Source organism: Tupaia chinensis, unplaced genomic scaffold (assembly GCF_000334495.1).
Source record: "Tupaia chinensis unplaced genomic scaffold, TupChi_1.0 Scaffold000591_1, whole genome shotgun sequence".
NCBI lineage: Eukaryota > Metazoa > Chordata > Mammalia > Scandentia > Tupaiidae > Tupaia > Tupaia belangeri.
Window position 1 is genome coordinate 443,475 of NW_006160107.1, and position 26,189 is coordinate 469,663.

Consider the following 26,189-nt stretch of genomic DNA (forward strand, 5'->3'; position numbering starts at 1 on the left):
TTGTGTTTATTAGAAGAAAACAGCAAGGCCATAAATCCAAGTGTGGAAAACAAATATAAGCTCTTCTTCTATGGCAGACTCTGCTATTTCTGTATTCTTATGCCCTGTGCAAAAATTAGAAAGTACAGACAAATCTCTCATGCTTCCCAGAAAGCATCTGTGACCCAATGGCAGTGATTCCTCTCACAGGGGTTAGGCAGCTGGGGGGATGGCAGGGTTGGGAGGGTTTGCCCTAGGGCCATGGTGGTAAAGGGTTTGCCCTGGGGCTATGGCAGTGCAGGGACTCCATCTCAGTGGCTAGGAACTGGCAAAAAATTACTAAAGTTCCTGTGAAAGCAAAGTAAAAGTTCATGAGAACACAATGAATAGAGAGGAGAAAACTCATGGTGGCTGTGAAGGCCCTGACGCTATATATGTCAAATTGATATCTTCTTAAGGTCACAAATTTATTGGGAAAAAAAAAAAAAGAGAGCATGCACTGACATCAGGAACAATTAAAGCCATATTGAGTGCCCAGGCCATTTTGCTGAGAATGAAACCAGAGAGATCCACTTTAGAGAGATCCCTTCCCACGTACTATAAAAAGTAAACATGTATTTTACCTACAAGGTTTACTACACTAACAGTCCACTGAGATTCCTGAATTTTAACTGCACCTGAAATTACACTGAAACTGCTGATGACTGTGAAATTTCCAGATTGTTAAATAAAATAAATTACAATAAACTTTTTTTTTTTGAGAGGTTTTTGCCATAGGGCACGTGCGCTCGCCAGACAGAGAGAGACAAAGAGATAGAAAGCAAGAAATCACCCCCCCGGGGGGATGGCCACGCCGCAATCCTTTCTCCTCCATTTTCCTCTCGGGATCTTGGGCACATACACACACGTGCCCAGTGTGAGTTTAAGCCACCAGGTCCAGAACTCGAACTGCGGTCGACCACGTGGGAGTCCAGCAACATAGCCATTATGCTAACTGCTGGTTCCTAAACTGGTTTTATTTCAGTACTTAATACCTGTATTTCAGTTAGTAATTTTTGTTGTATTTAGCATGTTTGCCTATATGCAATTGAACCATAAAAGCTTATAGCAAAGCAAATTATCTTCTGTTTCTTTGCATAGCAGAGTTGAATTTGTTTGCTGCATCAACAAATTAAGGATATTTTCACAAACTGAGAAATTAACAAGTATGTCAATTCATGGGTGTCTTTGCCTTATCCTTTAGATGTAACTTTTAAATTAGAGCAGTGATGACAGTAAATGCTGAAATTTAGGTATAAAAGAACATGGAACTAAGTATTTTTATGTTTCTAGTATTTTTTTAAAAAACCTATTCAGATTTTTTTAAATTTATTTATTTATTAATTCACTTTACACCATCACAACACACAAATGAATTTTCCATCCAAAATACACTGTGCATTGTCTCAATCAAGTACATCCACATATATGTTCTCAGCAAATAATTTTCCAATTCTTACGTCCTGCATACCTTGCCCTTTGTCTTGCCATCCCTGATTCCCCATCCCCCACCCTCTGCTATGTCCCACCTTCTCCCCCCTTTTTCCCTGGCATCCATGGTTGCCCTCCATACCTTCCTCCTTATTTAGATTGTACACTTTGTCAGCTGTGTTGCTACTTTCCACCCCTTTTATTATACTCTTAAAAATGTAATTGTCGGCCCTGGATTAGGGGCTGTGGTGGTACGCAAGGACTCCACTTCAGTGGCTACATGCCTGAGGAAAAACTACTCAAGTTCCTGTGGAAGCAAAGTAAAAGTTCTTAAGAACAGAATGGATGGAAAAGAGAAAACTTATGGTGGCTGTGAAGGCCCTGATGCCATGTATACCAAATTGATATCTTCTGATGGTCAAGAATTTATTGTAAAAAGAGAATATGCACTAACATCAGGAACAATAAAAGCCATGTTGAGTGGCCCAGGTCAGTTTGCTGAGAACAAAACCAATGAGGTCAATTTTAAAGAGATAGCACAAAATTGAAGGATCAAATGTGCTATCAAAAGTATGCATGTATTTTACCTACAAGGTTCGCTATACTAACAGCTCCACCGAGATTCCTGAATTCCCAATTGCACCTGAAATTGCACTGGAACTGCTGATGGCTGCGAACTTCCTAGATTGTTAAATAAAATAAATTATAATAAACTGTTAACTTTTTTCAGTATTTAATACCTGTAGTTCAATTAGTAATTTTTTTCATATTTAGCATGTTGCCTGTCTGCAGTTGAAATATAAAAGTTTATTGCAAAGCAGATTATCTTCTGTTTCTTTGCATAGCAATCAGAGTTGAATTTGTTTGCTACATCAAGGACATTTTCACAAACAGAAATAAACAAGTATGCCAATTCGCAGGTGGTTTTTTGCCTTATCCTTTGGATGTAACTTTTAAAATTAGAGCAGTGATGACAGTAAATACCGAAACTTAGGTATAAATGAACATGTTCTACAGGTAAATAATGGGGCTAAGTATTTTTATGTTTCTAGTGTTTTTTTAAAACCTATTCTGAACTTATAGCCACCATTAGCATTACTAGAGTTATGCAAATAATTGCATTATAAACATGTTTATATTAATAACTTAGCCAAAATATTGATTTTTATAACTCTCAGAGAATAAGAGTTGAAATTTCTTATGTGTCTTTTGATAAACTGCATATACATAATATATATTATATATATATTTTTGTCATACAATGTAAGAATTTTATTTAAAAGAAATTTTGAGAGGACCAGCAGTTAGCATAATGGCTATGTCGCTAGACTCCCACATAGTCGACCACGGTTCGCGTCCCGGACCTGGTGGCTTAAAACTCATGCCGGGCATGTGTGCGTGCGTGCCCAAGATCTTGAGAGGAGAATGGAGGAGAAGGGATTGTGGCATGACCATCCCCCTGGGGGGTGATTTCTCACTTTCTGTCTCTCTGTCTCTGTCTGTCTGGTGAGTGCACGCACCCTATAGCGAAAAATCTCTCCAAAAAAGAAAAAAAGAAATTTTGAAAGGTTACTAGATAAAGCTTTCAGAGCAGTAAATATTTGAACTGTATCCATGTGGTCATCAAGTAAACTACATGACTTAGGAGTTCTTGTGCATTGTGCATTTGGGGCAGTTCAAAATACAGTGCTTTCATTGATTATAAAGTTTCCTTTGCAATTTTCATTCTTCCTTCTTAGGAAGCAAGAATGATTGTTTAAGTGTGTTTTCAAAGACTCACTGTAAATTTTCCCAAATCTTAATAGCTAGACTTTTCTTAACAGCTAGAGTTCCTCTACCCAATTGGAATATTATAAAAATGTGGAAAGATACAGTGAATATGTTATATAACCCCCTTAGATATAGTATAGTAATTAAAATATGTCTCAACAAATATTATAATTAGTGGGTCTTCCACTGAAATCGAACTCAAAAAAGAGTCATTCACCTTTTATATTAAGCAGCCAAAAAGCATTTGACAAACTGTGGCAGAGCATCTCTGCTTAGACATTAGAAAAGAAGTACTGGAGTTGAGTTTAATAATGTCTCAGTTTTAGAAATAGAACAAACCTCTCATTATAAGGTCTATCATCTTCTGCTTATTTCTTCAAGACTAGCTTAATGTGAACCAGTTTTTCTGGGGCTGCAAACACCATAAATTATTTTTCCTCTTAAACATTATACTATTCAGCTTATTTGAAAGTAGCCCAGCATGGAGAACTGGTATTTGGATTAAAAAAGACTCCTCAGGGTGTAAAATAAGCAGAATTCACTGTACTTACTAATATATGATGTGTCCAAGCATAAAGTCTAGGTTGGCAGCAAAGATCTAATCATAAAAACTTACTTCATCTGGCTTAGGGAATAAATCACGCTTTCATTATTTATTTATCTTTTTATTACTATTTATATTACATTTAATCACATATACCTTTACAGTATATAACATCTCTTTTTCCCAGGACAGTCAATTAGGACAAACACATTACTTTACACATCATCAGCAGCAAATAGCTTTTCTCTTTTTTCAGATTATTATTATTTTTAATTCTCATTTTTTAAACGTTCAATCACTATATATAATTAGGCTTGTGAAGAGAATTTATCTAACTTGAAATACTTCTTGGACCAGTCCAGTTGAGAATACTATACATGTTATCATCAACAGGTAATAAACCATTTCTGTGTCTCACAAATGTTATGTCTATTTTTTCTGCTTTCCTTCCCTATACTCTTCTCTCTCTCCCTCAACCCCCCATTCCACACTGTCTTCAGTATCCATAACTATTATCACTGGTTTTATACCCTCCAATATTTCAATCTCTACCATATAGTACAAATAGTCACTATATATTAAGCAGATACATAACAATATCCTTCTTTCATAGCCTGGCTTGCTTCACTAAGCAATAAATCTTTCATATCTGACCATTTTCTATCAAATGCCAGGGTCTCGTTTTTTAGGGCTAAATAGCATTACATAGGGTATATGTGCCACAATTTTTCAATGCATTAATCTGTTTGTGGACATTTGGGTTGGTTCCATGTCTTAGCAACCGTGAATAATGCCACAATAAACATTGATGTGCAAGTGCTTTTCCAACTAAGCATTCTCCTGTCCTTTGGGTAAGACACCCAGAAGTGGGATTGCTGGATCAAATGGTAGTTCTATTTGTAGATCTTTGAGGAATTCCATTTTGTTTTCCACAAGGGCTGGACCAATTTATATTCCCACCAACAGTGTAGGAGAGTTCCCCTTTTCCCAAAACCCTGCCAACACTTACCACTTTTTGTATTTTTAATGTTCACCATTTTAACAGGGATCAGGTGGTATGGCATTGTGGTTTTAATCTGCATCTCCCTTATGATAAGGGATATTGAACATTTCCCCATATGCATTTTTTGATTGTTCTTATATCTTCCTTAGAGCAATTTTGTTCAGCTCATTTTACCATCTTTTAATTGGGCTGATCATCTTTTTTGGGGGTAAGAAGCTTGAGTTCCCTGTGTATTCTGGCTATTAGTCCCTTATCTGAGGCATAGTTTACAAAAATATTCTCCCACTCCAAGGGTTGTCAATAAACACTCATTATTTTATCCTTTGATGTGCAGAAACTTGTTAATCTGATATAGTCCCACTTGTCTATTTTGGGGATTATTGCTTGTGTTTTAGGAGTCTTATTTAAGAAGTCTTTGCTTACCCCAATGTCTCCCAGAGTTTCCCAGTAGTTTTATAGTTTGAAGTCTTAGGTTCAGATCTTTGATTCATTTTGAGTTGATTTTTGTTAATGGTAAAAGATGATATTTAGTTTCATATTTCAGCATGTGGATGCCCAGTTTTTCTAGCACTATTTGCTCAATGTATAGTATAGTATAATGCCAGTTTTTAATGGCAAAAATTTGGTTCCACTAAAAGTTCAGAATGCTACAGAGAGCTACTACTTTTTCCAGGAAGTAGGTAACAGCTTAAAATAGAAAGCAAAACTTGCTAGCAGCATGGTAACTTAAACTGCACCTAACCGCAGCTTGTCCACTAAAAATGGCATGGACATTAGCTAGTGACAGAAGTGAGAATAGGAAACAAGATGTGAACACCAAAAGGAGATATATATGTACTGTCAAGATGGTGAATTGACCAAACAGAGCTACAAGGATCTTAAGGGATAATTCTAAAGGAGATCAAATATTTTACTCAAATGATTTTAGAGCCTTTCTGTAGAGATATAAATATATGTATATATATAATACAGATAAATGTTTCTCAATTAAAGATAGGACCAAAGCTATAGTTATAATTTATAAGACTATTCATCCACCTGAATTTTCTATTTATTTGAAGTCAGTGCATTAAATGTTCTCCAGATATAATTACTTGACAATCTTTTTATAGCTATAAATCAAGTAGGCATAATTTTTTTAAAGGGCATTCAGGTTAAAAAATTTCCTTCTAAAGACCAGCCCTTGGCATAATGGCTATGTCACTGGACTCCCATGTAATCAATCACAGTTTGAGTCCCAGACCCGGGGGGCTTAAACTCACACTGGGTGCATGTGCTTGCATGCCCAAGATCCCACGGGGAGAATGGAGGAGAAGGGATTGTGGCATGACCATCCCCAACTTGGGCGTGACTTCTTGCTTTCTGTCTCTCTGTCTTTCTGGTGAGCACATGTGCCCTGTAGCAAAAATCTCTCAAAAAAAATTTTTTTTTCTTCTAAGATGTGCATAAAAACTCATGACAAGCCCTATTAAGAATTATTAATAAACATATCAAAAAGTGCAATACATAGAAGTCACATTTTCCTCTTCACAGTAAATATTATCTGATTTCCAGTTTAAGACTGGAGGATTGAAAATGCACAAGAAAGCTTTTTAAGTATTTTTATGTTATAATATTTTTTTAGGGGCCAGCATGTGGTGGTTAAGGGCACTGGACTCCTACATGGCCAACTGCAGTTTGAGTCCTGGATCTGGCAGCTTGCTTTCTCACTCCCTTTCTCTCTCTCTCTCTCCTCTCTCTTTCATTCTGTCCCTATCTGGTCAAATTAAAATTAATTAATTAATTCTTAAAAAATATTTTTTAAAGATTTTCATAGTTTTCTTTGTAAAAGTCTTTGATTTTCTTAGTTAGTTTTATCCCTAGGTATCTTATACATTTTGTGCCTATGGTAAAAGGAATTCCTTTCTTCAGATCTACCTGTTCAACTTGTTGTTCATACACAGAGATGCTATAGATTGCTGAATGTTGATTTTTGTATCCTGACACTTTACTGTACTAATTTGTTACTTTGAAGTTTTTTCATAGAAACTTATGGGTCTTCTAAGTATATCATCATGTCATCTGCAAATAAAGATATTTTAAACTTTTCTTTGCCTACTTAAATGTCTTTTACATTATTCTCTTTTCTGATTTCATTGGATGAGACTTCCAAAACTAAACCAAAAAGCAGTGGAGAAAGTTGGCACCCTTGTCTAGATCCAGTTTTTAGTGGAAAAGCTTTGAGATTTTCCCCATTCAGAATAATGTTAGCTATAGGTTTTTCATATGTCTTTCATTGTGTTGAGAAATGACCCCTCTATACCAATATTGCTGACAGTCTTAATCCTGAAGAGATGTTATATTATATCAATAAATGTCTTTTACATTATTCTCTTTTCTGATTTCATTGGATGAGACTTCCAAAACTAAACCAAAAAGCAGTGGAGAAAGTTGGCACCCTTGTCTAGATCCAGTTTTTAGTGGAAAAGCTTTGAGATTTTCCCCATTCAGAATAATGTTAGCTATAGGTTTTTCATATGTCTTTCATTGTGTTGAGAAATGACCCCTCTATACCAATATTGCTGACAGTCTTAATCCTGAAGAGATGTTATATTATATCAAATATTTTTTCTGCCTCAACTTAAATGATCATATGATTTTTATTTTTCTTTCTGTTAATAAGGTGTATCACATTTATACTAGTATGTTAAACCACACTTGCTTCTCTTGAATAAAGCCTACCTGGTCATGATGAAAAATCTTTGTTATATGTTGTATATGATTTACGAGTATCTTGTTGAGAATTTTTACATCTATATTCATCAGTAATATTGGTCTGCAGTTTTCCTTTTTTTGTCATGTCTTTATCTGTTTTGGGAATGAGGATGATGGAGGCTTCATAAACTGAATTTGGGAGGTTTCTTTCCTTTCGAATGTTTAGAAATCATTTGAATAGAAGGGTGGTTAACTCTTCCTTATAAATTTTGTAGAATCAGAAGTGAAACCATCAGAACCTGAGCTTTTCTTGGCCAGGAGGTTATTTATTACTGATTCAATCTCATGGCTTGTTATGGATCTATTCAGATTTTTTATGTCCTCCTAATTCAAACTTGGTAGATTGTATGCATCCAGGAATTTGTCCATCTCCTCCATATTCTCTTGTTTGTTGCATAGAGTCACTCAGTATCCTCTAATGATGTTTTGTATTTCTATTGCATCTGTTCTAATGTTGCTTATTTCATTATATATTTGATTTATCTGGTTTCTTTCTTTCTTCTTTTATCAGTCTAGCTAAATAAAGGTGTGTTGATCTTGTTAATCTTTTCAAAGAACAAGCTTTTGCTTTCATTTATTTTCTGTATTAGTTTTCTATTTCATTTATTTCTGCTCAACTTTTCATGATTTCTTTTCACTTGGCACTTTTTGAGGTTTTGCTGTTTTTCCATTCCCCTCAGGCATGATATTAGGTTGTCTATTCGCCACCTTTCCATTTTTTTCTTATGCACACTAATTGCTATGAATTTCCCTCTTATGACTGCTTTTGTGGTGTCCCGTAGATTATGGAAACTCCTATACTCGTTATCATTTGTTTCCCTAAATTTTTTTTATTTCAGACTTAATTTCTTCAGTAGTTAAGATGTCATTCAGAACTAGGTTGTTTAGTTTCCATGTGTATTATTTTGCTTGCTTTTGTTTTTGTTTTTTTAGAACAACTCAGCAAAATAAAATTCTGGTTTATTGTTGGACAACATTGTTTCACACATACATCAAACAGGCCAAAAATAAATAAACAGCAACTTCATAGACAAAAAAGGAAAAAAAAAAACCTTTTATCTTTGGCCTTTTTAACCATCTCATACTAAACCAACTACTTATAGTACAGCTAAGTACATACACAAAAAAAGTTACTGCAATGCTCAGAATAAGATTGTTTTTTTGTTGTTGCTTTTGCTTTTTTTACAAGGTTTTTTTTTTTCTCCTTTGAGATTATAGTGAACATGGTCACACCACAAGTAAAGCTGAAGTAGGACAGAGGACGCTCTGAAGGCTGATTTAGTCATCGGAGATCATTAAAAATGGCTGACCCCTAACAATATGTACAAAAATATAAAATGTAAATAAAAACTACAAACAAATTTTCCTTTTTAAAGTACTTTAAAGAAAAAAAAGCAGGGCCTTGGAAGTTTTGGTTCTTTTTTCCTCCTCTGTTGCAAATTGGCGTTGTGGTTTTGGCTGGGTGGTGGAGAGCGCGTGTCATCTGCGGGTGGCGCTGCCCGCAGGTGGGCGGCCTGGCTGGCCTCTCTACTCGAAGGTGACCACGTTTAGATTCTGAGACGGGAAGTGGAGGGTGACTAGGTCATGGCGGCCTTTCCTTAAGCTTAACTTTTCCTTTTTTTTGCTGTCTAGTCATCCTCTCCGGTCTCCTGCTTCTTGGTGTCCACACCCTCGTCCTCTTCATCCTCAGCTGCCCGCTTGCCCATAGCTGCCTCAGCCTCCTCCTCTTCATCTCCGGCCTCCTCTTCACCGTCGCCTTCCTCCTCTTCCTCCTCTTCCTCCTCCTCCCCGCCTTCTTCCTCTTCCTCTCCCTCGTTCTCAACCTCCTGCTCCCCGTTTTCCTCCTCAGCGTTCGCGTTAGCGGGGGCATCTCTTCCGTTCTCCGCCTCCTCCACAACTTCCTTCTTCTCCTTCAAGTCCTTGGTGGTGATCTCGGAGCTAGTGTCCAGGGCCGCGTCTGACATGGGGCACGCCGGTGATCCGATGCAACGGATTACAAAGGAAGTGAGAGTTCGGGACCCTGGCGATAAAGCTGCGGGAGGCTTTCATCCAGTCTGTGTCTCTTGATTGGTGAATTTAATCCATTAACGTTCAATGTTATTATCGATATTTCTGAACATGTTCCTATCATTAAGTAAGTCATTTTCTTAGTTGTTTTTTGTTCTCTTATATCTATCTGTCTGACTTTTTAGTTTTCATGGTATAGGATTCCCTCCAGAACCTCTTGAAAAGCTGGTCTAGAGTTGGTAAATTCTTTCAAGTTTTGTTTATCTGAAAATGTTTTTATCTTTTTTTTTCCCATATGAAGGATAATCTTACTGGCATTAGTATTTTTAGTTGTAATTATTTTTCATTTAACATTTTAAATATGTTCCCCCATTCCTTCCTCACCTGCCTTGTTTATGGAGAGAGGTCCAATGTTAGCCTGATGGGATAAACTTTGTAAGTAACTTGAGGTTTCCCTCTTGCCAATTTTAGTATCTTGTCTTGGTCTGTGAATTTGGCCAATTTGGCCATGATGTTCCTTGTAGAGGATCTTTTTGGACTGATTCTTTCTGAGGTCTTATGAATTTCTTGGGTCTGGATATTTGAATGCCTCTCTAGGTTTGGAAACTTTTCTTCTAGCATTTCATGGGATAAATTATAAATTCCCTTATTATTTTCTTCCTCTTCTGGGATATCAATTATCCTGATGTTGAGCCCTTGATGGTTTCTAGTATTTCTTATATATAATCCTCACTTTTCTTGGTTGTTTTCTCAGTACTTTTGATAATTACTTTATAAACCAGAGGTTTTGTCTTCTACATTCGAGATTTGATTGTCTGTTTGTTCTAATCTACTTTTACAACTTTTGAGGGAGGTGTTAATTTCCTGTATTACATTCTTCATCTCTAACAATTCTGTTTGATTTTTTTTTTGAGAGTTTTTGTTATAGAGTATGTGCACTTGCCAGAAAGACAGAGAGAGACAGAGACAGAAAGCAAGAAATCACCCACCAAGGGGGTTGGCCACACCACAATCCTTTCTCCTGCATTCTCCTCTTGGGATCTTGGGCAGGCACACACATGTGTCTGGCATGAGTTTAAACCACTGGGTCTAGGACTCAGACCGCAGTTAACTACATGGGAGTCCAGTGACGTAGCCATTTCTCCATCTTCTGGTCCCTGTTTGATTCTTTTTCATGGTATCTATTCCTTCTTTCAAATCATGAAAGGACTTCTCATCTCCTGGAGCTCATTCTCTTTTTCTCTTGCATCTCATTTAGTGTGATCACTATAAATATTCTGAACTGTTTATTCAACATTTCCACAAGTTTCATCGTGTTGTATATGAGGAATTAGTGTTTTCCCTTGCAGAGACATTTTGTTAGTTGGTCTTATTTCTTGTACCTCTGCGATGGTTTCTATTCATCTGGTAATCTATATGTTCCTTCTTAAATTATTTCAAGTATCTCTAAGCATTCAAAGGTGTGCAGAAGTAAGAAATTAACAGTCTGTTCTGCTCTGCATCCCCATTGCTTACCAGAACCTTGCACTGTTGTCACCGGTCCTGGGTGACTCAAGTCCTCCCTATTTTAAGAGAACAAGTGCACCTGAAACTGAGCTGCTGAGCTTCAGTTCAGTAACAAAGATATGATCATTGGGCATGCAGGCTATACAAAACACCGAAGTCCTCTGCAAAAAAAAAAAATAAAAGAAGAAGAAGAAGAAAAAGAAAGAAAAAAAACATACACTGAAGTCCTGAGAGTCCAAAAGTTGAGTGGGGACAGGGATGAACACAGGTCCTAGGCATTAAGTCCTCCAATCACACGCAGACTGCCATGCGACTAGGCCCTTCACTAGAACGGGTGTCTAATGGAATGGGGAGGGGCGCAAGTTCATCTCAAAGTCCTGCAAAACAAACCTGAGAGTCCAAAGGCAAGTGTGGGAAAGGATGAGCCCTGCGTCCAAGCCATTAAACCCTCCAACCCCTGGTAGCCTGCTGACCATCAAGGCCCTTTGCTGGAACGGCACATATCACACTTTTAAAATCCTGGGTTTGGGGCCTTCCTAAACATGGTTCTGTCCAGCTTATTTAAAGTAGTTCATTATAAACTGTTTATTTTTAGTAATTTCTTAAGACATACTGGTACATATTTTAGTATAGAAGATTACTTATCAAGTACAAAATTTATATTCTGCTACTTGATGACAAATAATGCCAACTATAAACCTAAATGATGTTTCAAAAGTTGATAGTTGGAAATAAAGTTTAACTTTGATAAGTTTTTGTAAAATGTGTTATATCAAGAAGTAATGTTAAGAGACTGAAACCAAATTTAAAGACTAGGGAAACCTATATATCTTGCAGCAAATGGTACTTCATGTTAATAAAGGCTGTATTGACTGTGAAAAAAAAAATTAGAAATCATCAACTAAAGAAAACAATATTTTACACATAAAGCATAACACATTCAACATTCTGTGACCTCTCTCTTGAAATAAATGTGAGGCCAAACTCGAAGACAATAAAACTTTAGAAACATGGTTCTCTGAAGGCTTTGGAATTCTGTTTGGGGGATTTTCTTTCGAATTTATGACACAGTCATCCAAATGTCTTCAGTGAATGTTCCTCCATATTGGTAAAATCAGATTCTTGACATCTTCTCTAGACAAGGCCACAAAAAGGATTCTGTTATCCTTCTACAATTTTCTCTTGGGGTTATTTAGAGAATGGGGTCATTTACATGCTCCTGAGTCTTTTTCCAGTTGTGAAAGTTAATAAATCTTGGAAACCTCAGAGAGAAACCATAGTTGTGCAGCTGACCTGTGCTGCTCATCCTCAAAGAGCAAACAGTCCACCTTCAAGACCAGATAAATCATTTCAGTGAGGTATGGTGGAAGGTTCTCGTCTCTAATTTTCTACACTGCTTACTGATGCCAAAAATTTCTTTGCAAAACAGTTGAATAGTTCTAGTCTCTGTGGCACAGTCAGTGACATAGCAGACTGCAGAGCCAGATCCAGAAGCTACTGCCAGCCACGGTTCAATTTCTTAGCCTAATCAACTTGAAAAACATGACAGTGTGTATGTGTGTGCCTAAGATCATGCTGGGCTGGAGAAAGGGGATTGCAACATGACCAAGCCCTGTGGAAGGTGCTTTGTTCTCTCTTACTCTTTCTCTGGTGCACACATATCATGAACTTATACAATAATTGCATGTAGAAGGGAAGGGTGAGATCCAGCAAAGAGAAAGATTACCAAAGTAATCCACAATAAAATATGTTTTTCATATTTTCATTCCACAATAAAATATGTTTTTTTAAATGAATGTAAAAAGTTAGTTAAGTAACCTAGCTAAGGAATGTCCAAGAGAGTAAACCATCAAACAAACACATTTTAAAGTAAATGACACATTTTCAGAGTCAATCCTGATTTGGATAGTGTGGAAAGCTAGAGAAGCACATTATGACACACCGTCAAGAGAAGAAAGGATGCCCTAAATGGTGGAGGAGAAGCCCTTCAGATCTCTTTTTCTCCCACCTGCTCAGGACAAAATGCAGTAATGCCAGCACAGAATGAGTTTTTCTATATTAATAAAGCTTAATTTCCGGGTTTCCTCAATTGCCAGCTCTTTCTAAGGCTCCCTAATTTTATGCTTATAAATTATTTTTCTTTTTTTTCTTTTCTTTTCACTTCTTTTTTTTTTTCCAGAAGGCACATGTGCTTGCTGGAGAGAGAAAGCCAGAAAATTTCTTTGCAAAACAGTTGAATAGGTCGTCTCTGTGGCACAGTCAGTGACATAGCACGGTCAGTGACATCCCCATGGGGCACAGTCACACTGCAATTCCTTCTTCTCTAGCTCTCCCACCTTTCAGGACCTTGAGCACACAAGCCCAGAGTGCTTCTCAAGTCCCCAGACCCAAGACTCAAACTCCACTGTTGTCCATGTGGGATCCAGCTGCCTTGAACACCAGGCCATGGGACTGGCCCCCTTTTTCTTAAGTAAGGTCCCTGGGTTAAATAAATTTCAGCTGGAAAAATATAAACTGGTCCTTGGTATGCCGGGTCGAGATTCTGTAAGAGAGGTACACATGTGAGTCACTCTGATAGGGTCATGGGTGGAAATGAGTGGAGCAGCTTCTTTTACTTGACTGGACAAATGCACCACGGTGCTCTACCAATCAATCTTATTTCCATTTGGTAGTCCTACCCAGCTGTGCTGGGTATACACACACACACACTCACACACTGTACCTGAGGGTGGCTTTCTTGTTCATGCCTCAGACAATTGCTGCTAAGCTGAGGACCCCAAAGCATGTATCATCTCCTTGGGCATATTATGCAACCATCTCCCCTGAGAACTGGGCTTCTTACACTAATGTGGGGCACATTCCCTTCTCTAGAGATCAGATCCCTTCTGCTACAAGGGAATTTCACTAAACAGCTTCCTCCAAGACACTCACTTCTTTTCTCAATCTTATCCTCTTTCTTGTTCTTTATGATAATTTTTGGACCTGCGATATCCATAGTATGATGATTAATAAACAAATGTTAGTTTGTTCTTCTATGTTGCAGAAGGCCCTAATCAGCAAACTCTCCCAAGAAAAGAGGGGACCTGACATTACGTCTTTTCAGTACAGACAGAAAAAGAAAGAGGTTCAGCCCCGCTGCAGAGGCACAAGTAGTAGGTCCTGCTATGTGATACTGGAGACACATGGGAGGCCCAAGTCTGGATCCCCGGTGGACCTGCACCTGCCGGGCACACCCAGCCATGCTCAGTGATCCCACTGGCTGGAAGTCATGTGAAGATTGTGGCAAGACAAAACCCTAAAGAATATACCTGTCTCTCTCTCAAATAATAAACTTAAAAAAAAAAAGGAAGAAAGAAAGAAAGAAGAAAGAAAGAAGGAAAGAAAAAAGAGGGAAGGGGAAGCACATATAGCAATCCTGTGCTAAAATAGAACAATTTTTTTAACAAGGCCATATGTAGCTGATCCTGCCTCAGCATTTCTCCAGGGACTAGGAAAAAAGGCTGTTGCAAGACAGTAGACAAAGCCTCTGATGACTGTGGACGGGCATGGGAGAAACCACCGGGAAGGCACCAGGTGCACACAGGGAAGGGCCCGTTTCCAGGCTGGGTCCCAGGACCAGTGAAAACTCCCTAAGGGAACATTCCTGTCACTTTATGTGGTTGACCCACATATAAACTATGTTTGTTCTCAGTCTCATATTTAGTGTGTTAATATTTGCAAGAGTGCTGCAAATATCATCTCTTGGAAATGTTATAGTGTGTTCCTCTGGTCCCATTTTTGTTATTTGCCTGTTATTTTCTACTCCAGGAATATTATTAGATCTCTTATTACATGGCCTTCAGGCCCGTGAAGAATGGTAAACTGCCATAATAGCCACACAGTCCCTCCTGAGGTCTGGCAGTGACTAGGTAAACCCGATCTCTTCTCATTGGATTAGACAGCAGAAGTTCCCCAGGCCTATAGGGCAGGAAAGCTGGCACTGCAGGTGTTTACTGAGTGTGGTGTGTGGGGTGGTCTGATCATACTGTAAACAGAGCCTAGCATAAAGGAAAATGCACTCTCTATGAACCCAGGTTAATACTCATTTTTTTGTTTTGTTTTGTTTAATTCATCCATCATGTTGAATCGGATACACTGCTTCCAAATTCAATGGACTCCCTTTCACATTTACAGAGCATGTGTGTATATAAGCAGTCATGTGCTCAAAGATGCAAAGGCTTAGATTCAGTGATGAATCAAACCTTTTGGGGAAAGGTTTGAGCCTCTCAGAATCCTTCCTGAACAACTGCATAAACTCTGAAACAAATTCTGCTGAGTGTCAAACCTCAGAATTGGCCGTGTGGGATCAAGCTGCCTTCACCACCACACCACTGGCTGGCCCAAATATCACACATTACTCATATCCTTTTCATGTAAAGTGTTTTAACAGACTGCTTTATCTTCCCTCTGGAATATAAGCTCCTTAGGGATACTTTCATCTGTATTTCTCATTTGTTTCTACATTGTACTTATTCTCATATGAGGCTCAGAATGCATGCCCTGTGGCTACCAGCAGCCCAATAGCTATCGAGGACAACAAACTGATATGAAAGTGAGCAAGGGGGCCAGTAGGTGGCATGGCAGTAAGGCACTGGATTCCCATATGGCTGACTGTGGCCCAATCCCCAGACCCAGCAGCTTGAAATAAATGCCAGGTGTGTGTGTATGTGTGTGTGTGTGTGTGTGTGTGTGTGTGTGTGTGCATGCCCAAAAATCCCATGAGAAGAATAGAAGAGAAGGAATTGCTGTGTAGCCATCCTCCTCAGAGGGTTATTTCTCTCTCTCCCTCTCTCTAGCTAGCACATGTGCCCTATGACAAAAACTTAAAAAAAAATGTTTTTTAATTAAAAAATGAGCAAGGGTGTGCTCCTCAGCTTGACCCAATAAAGGACACGTGGAAAACCCCTCCAAGACACTGCCTCCCTGGTGGTCTGCTCTGAACCAGGCAGGTACCATAGCCTCCCCACAGCCTTTGCAGAAGTCTTGCTAAGGAGGTACTATACTGTGAACTGCTCTCCCGGCCTCTTGTGAACTTAAGTGGGCTTATAAGCTGCCTTTGAAACGAGCACCCACAGGTTCATAGATTGCTGGCTTGCCCTGGGGACTGGGCAACAAGGCACAGCTGAATAGCAGCCAGCCTTCTGCACTCGAATCAACCAGTCTAGGGGGGTTAACCATTTAGAGAAGCCACTTGCTACAACATGGATGCCCATTGAGCACACCATTCATCTGGCCAGCTCCTGGCTCATACTATCACAGAGAAAACCAGAAAGGCATATTTACTTTAAAAAATAGTGAGAAGTGTTTAATGTATAACATTTAAGAAATGAAGAGAATATAAAAAGTTATAAAGTAATCTATTATCTCATCACCTAAAGATGAATACCATTCATGGGTTGGTATATTTCTTCCAGATCTTTTTTCTTCTTTTCCTATATAAGATATTTTCCAAATAAATGGAATTGACAATTCTATAGCTTATTTTTTCACTTAACATTAGCATTTCATTCAGCCTTTTCTTATGTCCCTGGCACAGTGTCATTTATGTCATTAATGTCATTGGAGGCTGCAGCTGGTGACACCATCCCAATCAGTCCACTGACGTCTCTTTGTAGGAAGTAGACAGATAGATCTTTTTCCTGCTGGAGAAAATCAACAAATTTCTCATGGTAAATCTGATTTTTGGCTATGCAAAATGGCCACTGTGGCCAACTCTATTGATGCCAGCCCCACCTTCCTTGACTTGTTCACTCTTGGGGTAACAGAGTGTCCCTTGACAGCTGATGGCTTCTCATCTACAACACTAGCCTTTCTCCTTCTCAGGCTGGATTTGTCACCCATTGAGAGAAAAGTCAGTGGATAAATACCCCATTTTCTCGACCCTCCCTGGGAAGGTTCTACCCACTCAGAGGTCCCAGTGGTAATCCAGTCACTACAGGTTTCATTCCCTTCATGGGCTCACCGTTCCTACTCCTTCAGTGATGCTACCTGAAGGCCACTCCTGAATAACTACCTGAACTTAGCCTTGCTGCAAGGTCTGCCTGCAATCAGACCCAAAAAAACACAGTCAACTAAAAGCTTATTTTAACTAAAAGCTTATTGGGGACCACCCCTTCGCACAGTGGTTAAGGCAGCTAAATCAGATCCCACATGGCCAACAGTGGTTCAAATTCTGGCCCACAGGCTTGAAAAACATGTTGGACAGGAACCTGCAGGAGGTGTAGTGGTTAAGGCACTGGGCTCCCATATGACAGACTGGGATCGAGTCCTGGACCTGGTGGCTTGAAATCACACTGAGCATGTGTGTGTGCCCAAAATCCCAGGAGGAAAATGGAGGAGAAAAGGGATTGCATGTGGCCATCCACTGTGAAGGCGATTTCTCACTTTTCCTCTCACTGTCTCTCTCTCTCTCTCTCTCTCTTTTTCTCTCTCTCTCCCTCCCTTTGTCTTTGTCACTCTCCAGTGAGCACATGTGCCCTATGACAAAAACCTAAAACAAACAAAAAACATTCTGGGCATATATGTGAGTGTGTGTGTGCGTGTGAGTCCCCCAAATCTTGGTAGGGCAAAGAAATGGAGGAAAAAAGAATTCCTACATGACCATGCCCCATCAGGGATACTCTCTCTCTCTCTCTCTCTCTCATTCTGACAGTTAGAAATAAATGAATAAAAACTTATCTAAGAAAGAATATGTACGGGGGAACAATATTTCACAGATGGCCATAAATAATTTATGTCACTAATCACGTGCTCTAAGTGGAAAATACAAGAGCTTATATTGCTACCCTAAACCCTGTCTGAAACTTCCTTTCTTAGCCATCCAACCCCCTCCAGCCCCATTGAAAGCTCTCTCCATGATTCTGAGTAAAAATGGAATATCACTTCCTATTTTTTTGGTGGCTATTCTTCAGAACACATAAGTTATTTGTATTCAGGGCTATTTAGAAACAGCCCTGTCACTTCAGTAGTTGTTCTGTGAAGAATCTGGAGACATAGTGAAATGTCAGTGTATTTAAACAGGCCAAAATGTCAGTTAAATCCAACCAACAGGTTAAACAACTGCGGCTTGATATAAAGCTGCAGCAGAGTCAAATACCGCATAAATAACTCAATGAGTAGTGCTTGAGGATAGTTCATGAAATGAAGGATATTTTAAATAAATTAGAGGACCAAAGAGCCTTTGAAACATCAAAAGGTTTACAAAAAAATTTATGTTGGAAGATTCACTTTACAAGTTAAGTGGTGTATGTGATTGAATGTATGAAAGAAATGAAAATAAAATTAAACCTTAAAATAATGCAGAACTTTAGCTCACTTCTGGAACATTATATACTAAGAAGGGCTTTATATCCCAATGATTGATGAGCCTATGGTTCATCCCTGTTTCCTCTTTCTATGGCCCATCATTTTCTACATTATAATTCCCTTTTCTTCTTTAGTTGTTGTCTTTAGGCTACTTGGTATTTAGAAACAGATTAATATCTTTAAAGACTAAATTATGATTCGTCTTGCATTTCTGGCTGATGTATAATTGAAAATGAACACAATTCTACATCACCATAAAAAAGACAACAAAGTTCTAATATATCCTATAATCATGTTTTGAAACTTTCTTTAAAATATCAAATATATTTCAAAAATAGGTCATGGCCAGTCACAGTGGCTCAGTAGTAACATGATGTGTTGAATCCATATAGGAAGGTTCACATCCTGAGAGTTCCTTGTGCACACCAGGTGCATGTTTTTGTGCCCATTATCATGGCTGGCTGAGGCCAGAGGTGGATCATGGCATGAAGACCCTGTTCAAAGTGTTTCTTTCTCTCTGCCTCACTTTCTCATGGAAGAATAAATAAATGAACTTTTAAAAATGTCTTGTCGGGGCTAGCATGGTGGTTGAGTTGCTGGACTCCCACATGACTAACTGTGGTTCAAGTCCTAGAGCGGGCAGCTTGTTTTCTCTTTCTCTGTCTCTCTCTGGTCAAATTACAAAGATAAATAATGACAGATAAAATTAAATAAATAAATATTTCAAGAAAAAAGTCTTGTCTTTAATCATACCATGGGCATGGGCTGAGTTTGCCTCTTCTGGAACACTAGTAATGACACATCTAAGATGATGGGTCACATTGCAATACAGAATTATGAACTGAAAAGTTGATGGAAGTCTGGGACAAGCAGTTAGCATAATGGCTATGTCACTTAACTCCCATGTAGTCGACTGTGGTTCGAGTCCCAGACCCAGTGGCTTAAACTCACACCAGGCACGTGTGCATGCATGCCCAAGATCCCGAGAGCAGAATGGAGAAGGGATTGTGGTGTGGCCATCCCCCCTGGGGGGTGATTTCAAGCTTTTTGCAGCTCTTTCTCTCTCTTTCTTTCTGGCAAGCACACGTACCTTATAGCAAATATATATATATATATCCAAAAAAAAAAAAAGTTAATGGAAGTCCACATCACATATCTGACTGTATCCCATATATATACAAAGGGCAAAAGATTAGAAGCAAATAATTAAATATAGATCAACCTTCATAGTAGTATGGAGACTGATGATGAAGTGTTTTTTTTAATATTCAAATTTGATATAGGGCACAAGCGTTCACCAGAGACAGACAGACAGGGGGTGGGAGGAGTGAGAAAGTAAGCTGTCAGGCCCAGGACCCAAACCACAGTTGGCCACGCAGGAGTCCAGCACCTCAACCACTATGCCACCCGCTGGCCCTGTGAACTGATTTTATAGGAAAGTGACAACTCATCAGAAATGTTTTTTGTAATCTAGTGAGAGTATAACCCATGAAAATCAATCTACACATTATCAAACAAGAATCCCTAGCAGTTTTTCTACCAGTGCCTGAAAACGAGTTGACCTTCAAATAGCCACCAGAAGGAATGAGCAGCACCATCAGTTTATCAGCACTCATGTTAGGCTCATTTGCCAATAATCTCAGCTGAGTCTGACACCCTGAAGATGAATGGTAGCAGACTGTCCAAGTGACTTCAAGGGGACTAAAATAAAGCACCCAGTCTTAGGGATCTTTTGGTTGACAAGGAGGGAAATCCAATTCAAACTAGCTCAAGGCAAAAAAAGGGGACTGGAGAACCAACAGATGTTGTAAGGATTACCAGCAGATGGTGCAATAATTTAGCCTTTAAAGATATTAATCTGTTTTTAAATGGACTCCCACATAGTTGACCACAGTTTGAGTGCCAGACCCACACTGGGCGTGTGTGCATGCATGCCTAAAATACCAAGAGGAGAATGGAGAAAGGATTGCAGTGGCCATTCCCTTGGGGGGTGATTTCTCACTTTCTGTCTCTCTGTTTCTCCAATGAGCACACACGTCCTATAGCAGAAATCTCTTTAAAAAAAAAAAAAAGGGAGGGGGGTGGAAAGTTATGGATCATGTACTTGGGAAGGCATTCCAACAATGCCATCAGAGCAATTAGTCCCTCCCTCCCTGCTTCAGCTCTGGGTGCCAAATTCTGGAATCATTCCACAGACTACAGACCCCTCTTCACAGTTCCAAGAAGTCTTAGGGCTGTCCCGTTTGGGCTCAGCTAGTACCACTTGTCCATCTCTTCAACTCAGGCTCTTAGTTAGGGGTTCATGTTTACCCCTCAATCTAGAGGTAAGGATGCCCACATACATATGACCTGGGGTCAAAGAGAGAGGTACTGTCCCAAGAGTTCCTAGGCAAGCAAGGAAAGAGCTCCACTTTGAGGTTCCTCTACTCATTTAGTCCACATGTTGACTGAAGGCAGCAGCATGTCATGCATGCATCTTCATGTTCAGAGTGGCTAACACAGACCCTTCTCTCTCATAATACTCATCTCTACTTGTTGATTGGCTTGTATAGAATACTCAAAAACTAGATAGTGTTTGTTAAATATTTTAATTTTTTCCTCTTTATTTCCTCCCTCTTGCCCCCCTTTGCCCGCACTCCACCCACACTGTCTCTAGTACCCACAGTTACTCACCATGTTTTTACACATTCCAATCTTTCCATTTTTACCATAAAGTATAGACATTCAGTATATATTAAACGGGGACATACAATGCTTCTCTTATATTTTGGCACAAAAGTGGAAAATTATTTGTTGATGATAATGTCTATGATGTCATTGACTAGATTATTATACAATGTATTCATGCTGGAAAAATCCATTTTGTATGCTGTAAATATGTACAGTGATTAAGTGTAAAAAGAATAATTTTAAATGAAAGAAAAGAAAAACAGGCAGTTTCCTTTGAACAAGATCCATACAATGGCAGTCTACAGAGTGAAGACAAAAAAAAACTCGCCAAAGGGCAATACTTACATGCTCAAATGAATAACGAGCTTTTGTAGATGCCTATCTATCTTGGAAAACATTTTAACTTCAAACATAAAGTTCTAAGGGCTGCGATAACTGAATCCATCTAGATGTAAACTCAATAATCCAGGACAATATTTTTGAGTGGTGTATCTGTGACAGGTCCTGTATTTTGGTAGTGGGTAGCTACTTATTCACTATCTTGGCAATTCTCGCAAGTACGATAAGCTCCTAATTTCTCTCTAGCCAATCAATCAATACCTTTGTGGTAGAATATTGTAGAATAAACACTGTGATGAGTTCTAGCAACCACTCTACTATTGATAAAATACATGATTTTGGACAAATCATTTTGCTTCTCAAGTATCAGTTGCCTCATCTACAGAGAAAGGAATTAGTACCACTCAATTCTGGCATTCTGTAATCCACAACTTGCTGAGTTGTCCAACAGAATAGTGGCTCCCAACCTTGACTGCCCATTGGAAATAGCTTGAGCTTCAAAACTAACCCTCATTTATTTTTCTTTCTTTCTCTTTCTTTCTTCCTTTCTTTTTCCTTCTTTTTTAAAAATTTTGCCAGAGAACACATGTGCTCTCTGAAGAGAGAGAGTGAGAGAGAATGAGAGAGAGTGAGAAAGCATCCCCCATGGTGATAGTCATGCTACAATCCATTTATCCATTTTGAATTTTGGGGACACACATAAGTGTGCCTACATTTTTAAAACTTTATTTTACATTCATTCACTGAACATCATCACAGAATACAAAATGTGATTTCTCATCCAGAATACACTGTATAGTGGCTTAATCATACAAGTTTTCATCAAATAATTTTCCATTTCTCATTTTCACTCTCTGCCATTACCCACCCTCTTCCCACATGTCTCTAGTCACAAAATATTTTAATTAATTTAACTACTTTCTTTCTTCTTATCATTATTATTATTTTGCTATAGGGCACATGCACTCACCAGAAAGACAGAGAGAGACAGAGAGTGAGAAAGCGAGAAATCACCCTCCAGGATTTCATGGAATAGATTATCAATGCCCTTATTAGTCTCTTGACCTTCTGGGATATTCATTATCTGGATGTTTGGGCACTTAATGGTATCTATTATTTCTCATATATTATTCTCATTTGGGGGGCTATTTTCTCAGTCTTCATAGTGGATTTTTCTAGGCCAGTGATTCTGTCTGCTACATCTGAAATTCAATATTCTATATGATCTAGTTTACTTTTAATACTTCCAAGGGAAGTTTTAATTTTCTGTATTACAGCCTTCATCTTTAATAATTCCATTTGATTCTATTTTATGGTGTGTATTCCCTCTTTCAGATCATGGAAGAATTTTCTCACCTCTTGGAATTCCTCTCCTGCATCTTCTGGAGTTCATTGTCTCTCTTCTCTTGCATCTCTGTTAACTTTGTCTTTATGAGTATTCTAAATTGTTTATCAGACATTTCCATGAGTTTCATTGTACTGTGCGTGGATGATGAGGAGTTATACTTTTCCCTTGGGTGAGAGATATTTTCTTGGTTTCTCATATTTTTTGTGCTTCTGGTGATTTCTGGTCATCTGATGGGTTATACATTTCTTCCTATTTTCTAGAAGTTCAATCTGAGTGTTAGAGGTGCGCAGGAGGAGGTGATCTGCAACCTAGCTTCCATTCCATTTTTCTCCCTTTGTGTGGCAAATTTGGTGGAATTGAGATGCTTGGCTATGGTTCACTTAGACATGGAGGCTAGGTAGCAAAGTGATGAAGGTAAAATAAAAAGGAAAAGAAAACAGAGAAAGAGAAGGAAAAAAATAAAAAATATTTTGTTTACTTCTTTTTTTTCTTTCTTTTTTTTTTTTTTAGAGAGGTTTCTGCTATAGGATGCATGCGCTAGCCAGACAGACAGAGAGAGACAGAGAGACAGAAAGCGAGAAATCACTCCCCAGGGGGGATGGCCACGCCGCAATCCCTTCTCCTCCATTCTCCTCTAGGGATCTTGGGCACTCACACACATGCACCCGGCATGAGTTTAAGCCACCGGATCCGGGACTTGAACCACAGTTGACTATGTGGGAGTCCAGCGACATAGCCATTACGCTAACTGCTGGTCCCACATTTACTTATTTTTTAAAAGCAAAAAGTGAAAACCACATGGCAACTAAAGCGATAGTTCACAGCTCCAGTGGGGAATCTTCTCTGAAGACCTGTGCTTTTTGCCTCTCCTAAAACGGGAGGGGGAAAGGTGTGAATTAGCAAGATAAAGGAAGATCTGAGAGCCAAGAAAATACTTTATGCTAAAATTTCTTTTTAAATTAAAAGACAAAGAGAAAGAGAAATAGAGAGGGACAGAGAAAAGGTTATAAGGGATGCCCTTCCACTATAGAATGGAGTCTGGAGGGTGAAGTCTCAGCAGAAAATCTTCATTAGTCTTAGTCCCTGAAAGCAATAGCTCTCAGCTCCAATGGGGAAGTCTTCTCTCCCTAAAGCATCAGGGACTCAAACTGCCCAGTCGACTATGTGGGATCCAACTGCTTTAACCATCATGCCACTGACTGGCCCGGAACCAACCCCAATCTCTACGCAAGAATCCAAACAAATTAAAAAATAATTTCTGGTGATCAGGCCCAAGCACTAATGCATGTTTTAAACTTCTCCAGGTGGTTCCATAGTGCAGCCAATATGAGAACCACTATTCTCCTTCATTCTACAATCTTCTAGAAGAGTGAACTGAACAGGAACAGAAAAGAACCTTGGCAAAGCACACCTTCTGGAGACCTCATCAGGACCAATGTTGCCCTGCACCTACCACATCTGCCCTGAGCATTCAGTTGCTACATTAGAAATTACGTTCTCTTATTGCTGCTCCCAGTGCCATCTGGAACTCAGCATATTCCAAGGAAAGCTCTCAGAATTAGGACATTATTATTTTTTTGTGCTGAACTCTGAGTACAAATGGTTTACCTGGAATTATTTCAGTCAAAAGATATTTTTCACTATTGAGAGAATAGAACACTACATTTTGCATAATGAACTAGGAAATGAGAGGCTCCCAAATGATAGTTTAATCATTTCCCTCTTCTTATGTAACAATACATATTTTTGTTCAATTACATGAGTCATCAAATTCACTCTAACATCAAAATGCCTTGAAAAGTAGGGGAAAATATATCCTTAGCAATTAGCTGCATTTAAAAAAATTCACAATTAGTTGAGCCTTCTATGGTTCAATAATACTAACTAACGTTTATGTCTTTCAATGATAGGTTGGTCTGTGTCACAGAACCTTTTATCCTAGGGGGGAAAATGCTATACAATTGCATGATTCACATCCATACCTCCTGCCACTTAATCACATGTTCCAAGCAAACCTGCCTCCTACATATCCAAGCTTGCTTGTTACCTTTGTTGTTTGTTCCTTCTTGTCTCTGCTCTTTGAGTTCTGATGACCTTTGAAGGTACCAAGACAGAAAAAGCTAGGGTTGAAGTTTCAAAAAGTTACCTTGACTTCCGGAAATTCCATCCATTAACATATATCTACTTAAATCTGTAGACTTTGCTCTGCCGTGTTGGCATTTTATCATATTGCTCATTGCAATTTAGCACTTCTAATTTTCTATTATAACCTAAACTTACTTGGAAGCCCCTATAGGGGTACAGAGTTTGTAATCTGAGAAGACAAACTACATCCACAAATATAAAGCCTGGCTGATAAAGTTACTTCTTCTGTAGAAAGAAGAAACATGTGCTAGTCTTGCTTCTTCTTCTGAGTCTATATGAAGTTAAGGGCTTTGCCTTATCCTCTGCTACTCCCACCCCACCCTGAGCCCAAGATAGTGTGGGACCCAGAGCATAACTTTTAAAAAGATCAGGAGAGAACAACTCTGCCTTGAACCAGGAAATATCTTGCTAGAGATTGCAAACTGTTGGTCCCAGAGCCGTAAACTGATTGTAAATACAATATCTTTGTTTAATCAAATCCTGGGACATAGAATAGTGGAAATGGAGGAGCCAACTTCTAGCTTTAAAAACAAACAAACAAAAAACTATTTGGCCACACGACTTTCCTGCCCTTAGTGCCTAAGCACTAAGAACAACCATCGCCAAACCACCTCAAGTGGGAGAATCTCCTCAGAACAGACCAGCAAGAATTTTATATGCACCCAAGGCCCTATAATCACAGGGAAATAAAGGGAATTCCCCAAGTTAAGCAAGAATTCAGCACTACAGGTTCTGAAAGAGTTTTTAGGCAAATTGTGAAAGTTCCAGAAGCCCTCTGGATGTTTAGTTTATAGGCAAAATACATACTTAAGGACATCTGAAATCTTCTAGATGATTCATCGACTCCCTAGTTTCCATCCAGCTGCTTGATTTGCAATAGAGTAGGTCTGTGTAACAGAACACATAGCATGGTCTGTGAATAGAATGAACTCCCCTTGACTTTCTAGCATATCAGAAATACCAATGATGAGTATGAAATGTGGCTTGCTGTGTGGGGCCCACACCATGAGAAGTGAAATAGGGCAATCTTTTTAAATTTTTTTTTTTTTGAGAGAGATTTTCACTGTAGGGCGCGTGCGCTCGCCAGACAGACAGAGAGAGACATAGAGACAGAAAGCGAGAAATCACCCCCCAGGGGGGATGGTCACGCCGCAATCCCTTCTCCTCCATTCTCCTCTCGGGATCTTGGGCACGCACGCACATGCGCCCGGCGTGAGTTTTAAGCCACCGGGTCCGGGACACGAACCGCGGTCGACTATGTGGGAGTCCAGCGACATAGCCATTACGCTAACTGCTGGTTCCCAAATAGG

General features: G+C 39.0%; 1 protein-coding gene and 2 pseudogenes across 1 annotated transcript; 2 read left to right on the plus strand and 1 right to left on the minus strand.

The window, feature by feature from the left end:
* The first annotated feature begins 361 nt into the window (after positions 1 to 361).
* Positions 362 to 706, plus strand: LOC114009649 (elongin-C pseudogene; annotated as a pseudogene).
* A 966-nt stretch (positions 707 to 1,672) lies between these two features.
* Positions 1,673 to 2,186, plus strand: LOC102478934 (elongin-C pseudogene; annotated as a pseudogene).
* Positions 2,187 to 8,814: 6,628 nt separating this feature from the next.
* On the minus strand, positions 8,815 to 9,495 carry LOC102479361 (prothymosin alpha). Its single transcript, XM_006158383.3, has one exon. It carries the CDS (start codon positions 9,482 to 9,484, stop codon positions 9,149 to 9,151), a length of 336 nt encoding a protein of 111 aa, XP_006158445.1. The 5' UTR covers positions 9,485 to 9,495; the 3' UTR covers positions 8,815 to 9,148.
* Between the last annotated feature and the right edge of the window lie 16,694 nt (positions 9,496 to 26,189).